This window comes from Asparagus officinalis, chromosome 9 (assembly GCF_001876935.1).
Source record: "Asparagus officinalis chromosome 9, Aspof.V1, whole genome shotgun sequence".
Lineage (NCBI taxonomy): Eukaryota > Viridiplantae > Streptophyta > Magnoliopsida > Asparagales > Asparagaceae > Asparagus > Asparagus officinalis.
This window is the reverse complement of record NC_033802.1, coordinates 65,517,768-65,522,688: the sequence shown is the minus strand read 5'-3', so window position 1 is coordinate 65,522,688 and position 4,921 is coordinate 65,517,768. Positions and strand designations below refer to the sequence as shown.

The following is a 4,921-nucleotide window of genomic DNA, read 5'->3' as shown; positions in this document are numbered from 1 at the left end:
GCAATTGTGAAGTGGTTTTAGCATTGAGCTTGCCTACTTTAAAACTAAAGAAGTAACAGAAACAGATATTCCAGAAGATGCTGTCATGATATCCAAACTGATGGAATCTAAAAAAACACTTTATTACAGAGATAGCTGATGGAGGCTACTCAGGTTATAAGTTGATAAGAGCAAAGCAAAAAAAAACCTTCCTAAATTTGCAGGAAACTTGTAATTTACTGAAAAAGTCACAAGGATTATTAAGCCTGTAGAGCACATGAACGATGACCTAAAAATCTCAAACTGGTGAATCATTAAATAAAATACCACCTTAATAGTGCATCTGCAAGGACAAGAGCTTCACTGCTTGCTTCTGCAATCAATGACGGTGCCTAATACATAAAACATAACGGACCATAATTGAAACATTTTGTACAAATAGGAAGAAATGTGAATTACTTTATATATTGAATGTAACACAGCCAAAGTTAGAAATAAAAAAAAAATCTGGTCATAGGAAAGTGAAAACATTACATGCCATATGGAACACTTACTGCCTGACCAATTTCAGACATCAAACATGCAAGACCAGCAATTATTTTCTCGTCTCTATTAGCCAATGCTGGTTGGAGAAGTCTATCTCTGAGATACTGTATTCTAAACAGCAAAACCTGTGGTAAACCCTGTCAATGCAGTTGCAGTCAAAATAGCCAGGAAATAAGCAGCAACAAATACCAAAAATGATTACAAAATTGTAAAGCAAAAGATAAATAAATAGAAGAACACAGCTGTCACAAATTACACAATTACAATGTAGGTTCATCATATAACTGATTGTGGAAGTGTACTAGGCCAGTTACTGAAGATTGCATATATTCCACCACTTAGATGCCTGTGGCATGCCAACAGCCTAACAGGTAGTGACAGAGGAAATATTTGACGAATGCTAATGTTCTAAGTTTTCTAATGACTTGATGGTAGGGTTTTAGACATCCATTAACTAAAATTTTCCTTAAATTCAAAGTACAAAAGGCTCATGAGATACTTTGTCTAATATGTCGGACCTTTTGAAAAAGGTTCACGAGATACTTAGTTTCCATGTCCAACCTTAGGTTTTTATATATTTTCACTGGAGTAGTCTGTACGAGCCGGCAGTCAAGTGCTGCAGATAGTATACGTCATGTGAAAATGTAAACCAGAGAAAGAATCTTCAACCTATTCTGCTTCCTTCTCTTCTCTTATTCAGTAATTTTATGTTCATTATTGAGTCTAAGGCCATGGTGCAAGTCATCAGTTGATCCTAGTAGACTGAAATGAAATCTTATGCCCAACTTTATTCACAAAAGCATTCAAATTAGGTTGCTGCACAAGGGATGAATTTCTTGCAAGTCGCAACCAATCCACATCAATGGCATACAGGACAGACTGAAAACTAAGTCAACAGAAAAGCTTCAAGTATCATCAAGGGCTCAGCCACAGCCATATTCACAAGACCTCTCACATAGAATTGAAAGGGACCATGAGATAGCATGACCTACAAGGTTTAAGCGAATTTATGTTACAAGACGACCAAATATTATTCAAGTTCAACTAGTGCTCTTTCGACTTATATACATAATGAGTAGCTAGTTTGAGAATTGAGAGATATCATGCATCACATATGCATGTACTTGATACAGAGACTAAAACGGTCCTCATGGTTAGCGATGTCTATCAAGTGAAGATAAGTATACTTTGGCATCACTATTTGCAATACACGCTGATAAATACACTCTGGTTTCTCTACTCGCATTAGGAAGTAAACCAACCTTTAAGCACATGGCTTATGTCAACTTCCACAGCAGTCCTAAGCCTCACAAAGAAGGGTTGTGTTAATGGCCGAAAGCTAGGGCATCAAGTGTTTAATGATTAATTGATGTGTTAGTTATCCAGATAGTCCTGTATGGGTCTCTAACCTGGCTCAGATGTGTTTTTTTTATTTTCCTCATTTTGCCACTAGTAACGCACCTGACAGCAGACAATCCAGTGCCTTCAACATATATAAGACATTATTTTACCTCAAAATGTGTGGGCAAGTATTTCTTTCTCCGTAGGGCAGGTTTGAGCGAAGTTCATTTGCAAAGAAAGTAACTCTCAGAGAAAGTAAATGGGAGAAGGGACAAGCTAATGCTCAACATGTAGAATGTAAAAAGCTTCTTCGTCCATGATTTGATCTGCAATTACGAAGTCCCTCCTCAAAATACAAACATAATAGGGCATAGGAGTATCACTAATAACTATGTCAGGTAACTTCTCTTGGTAATCTGATCTGTTAGCACCAGTTGCATAGGCTTGAACTGATTTAACTATGCTAGCTGCTATAAGATTTCCTTATAAATGCACCTCTCTATAAATTAATATATTTCATTTCACTATCAACTTCCTGGTGCATTCCAATTTGAGCTAGCTTTCATCCCACACATACCATTTACTGTTACATTCCAACAGGAGCCATTAAAATTAAATACTATAAGAAAACTAGGTTAAGTGCATGATATATATGCCTGATAAGGTTGCATGGACCAATATATAACTAGAAAAGTATTTCAGCTATTCAAAATAATGATTTTATCAGAGAATGAATGCCCAGAAAAATGCATAGATGAGGTACCTCATAACGGCTAACAAGCTCGATAAGAACTTCAACAGCCACATCAAATGAAGATGAAACCTTCCTCAATATAAAATAAAAAATGAGTCAAAAGCACATAAAAGGCAAGGTTGCAAACATATTTAAATTTTGGCAAATGCACCTGCAAAGAATTGAAAACAAAGTTCAGAAGCGGATGATTTGGCAGGGAAGATGGTGGGACCTCTGAAAAGCATCCAGCACGAACCTGAGGTAAGCGAGAACTTAGAAATATCAAAAATAATAGGCAGGATAAAGAAGTGGAACATGGGCATGCAGGACCTGGATAAAGCATGTAGTTGCAGTATATAAGGTAACAATCTAAAATGTAGCGCTGATAAAATCACTATCAACTTCATAAGCTGAAGAATGCTTATTCAAAGCAACAGGAAGATGCGTCTTTTCAAAATAACAATAAAGATGTGTCAATTTCACATCACAAATCCAGATTGATAGTTAACCACAGAAAACAAAGATGCACCAAGAAACAAATTAATTAATTAATTAAACATTCCGTAATTTGCTGACAAGGTTCAATCGTCAACAAACCTATCCACCAAAAAATACGGAAATTTAAACTGCCTACTTACCCAACTCAGCAAGCATCGCAAAATCTTCCGATTCCTCTCATGAAGTTTGGCATCATTATCAAGCCTCTGTTCTGATTGGAGTAAAAGGAACTCAAGAACAGTGGGAGTGTGAGATAGAAGCTGCACCACAGAACAGATTGCATTGGCAAAACAAAAAAGACATATTCGAATCTATCAAATGGATTGTCTCTAAAAACCTCTCGAGTGAACTGGCATCTGCTTGCTGCGTTAATATTCCGGTCACCGTTCTGATCTTCAACAATCTCTTCAGGCAGGACCGTGAGCATCTCCAGCACAGCAATATTCCCGTCCTCCTGGCTCTGCAGTTTGTTGAGACTAGAGAATAGCTGCTCAATGGGCTTTTTATGCTCAGCCACCCGGAGAAGAAGTGCCGACAAAGCAAGGCATATCTGAGTTAATAGCTGCAACAATAGAAAAGTAGACAAACTCTCAGCTAATGCCTCCCAAACAGAAAGAAGAAACTAGAACTGACTGCACAAGGGAATCATTTGCTAATGCCTCAAACCACAGTATATTTTCATGTGTTTCAATTCAACACAATTAACAATGGGTCAATGCGACACACAAATAATTCTTGAGAAACACCAACATGCACAGGTTGGAAAGATAAATTCTTGACGCCTTATAGTGCAGCTTTATTGGTATATTTCTTCCTCTTCTCTGGATAGGAACCACATGCAAGCATAAAGGATGCCATGATCTCCGTCTCTGAATTGCAGCAAATATTAATCTCCACCAACTATTTACTTTTCTTATTTATTTCCCATGTAGATGACCCCTCTTGATATTGGTTGATACTTGATTTTATCAAAATCTTTAGCAGATCCAAATTTTCGTTCCCCATCAAGATATCTACACTAATATGTAAAACACATTGCGGAGGCAATGCCAAAATTTGAAGAATGGAGGAAATGCCCTTCATTCCTCTTATAATGATGAGGACATAATAGTAAATTGGTAACAAATTGTTTAATGTAATAAACAAGATGTTGGCCCCAGAAGTAAATTCAAACGTCAATTGTCAAGTATGTACAATGAAGGGAAGTAGATGCTATTTTTAAATAAAAATTAAAGATTTTCATATAATACCCCAAGTTTTTACTAATTGCGATTATACCTTCATTATAGATATTTGCAAATTTAATCAGAACCACTCAAAACTAGGGGTGGATTCGGTTCGAATACGGCTCAGATATGATGCTTATCATATCCATATTCGCTTACTCATTTCGGATATGGATACGGATATACCTCGGTAAGGAAAATTCATGTCCATATCCCCTAAAATCAGATACGAATACGGATACGGATATACGTGCAGATATATAAGTAGATATGCATGTGGATATAAAACGGATATGAGAAACCTAGATATTGTAGGAAAAATATAGTTCATGTGATATAAAAGAGTTCATTAATATGTTCATTATATTTGAAAAGCTAAGATTAGATATCTTGATTGTCAAAATTAACCTCATATCCATAATCTAAAAGACTAAAACCATTATAACAATATGACTAATATGTATTTGGATATTTCGGATACGGTTCCGGATATTTCACTACAAAACTATATTCGTAATCATATCCTATCAGTTATAGATTTGAGTACCGATATTTCTTCGGATATGGATACGGTTTGCCACCCCTACCCAAAACCATT

General features: G+C 36.3%; 1 protein-coding gene across 1 annotated transcript in view; it reads right to left on the bottom strand.

Moving 5' to 3' along the window:
- Window positions 1-4,921, bottom strand: part of LOC109823700 (importin-13) — a 27,171-nt gene that overhangs the window by 17,467 nt on the left and 4,783 nt on the right. The window contains 6 exon segments of the mRNA XM_020390036.1: window positions 310-371; window positions 534-662; window positions 2,630-2,689; window positions 2,772-2,855; window positions 3,238-3,357; window positions 3,435-3,659. Coding sequence (XP_020245625.1) covers window positions 310-371; window positions 534-662; window positions 2,630-2,689; window positions 2,772-2,855; window positions 3,238-3,357; window positions 3,435-3,659 — 680 coding nt within the window.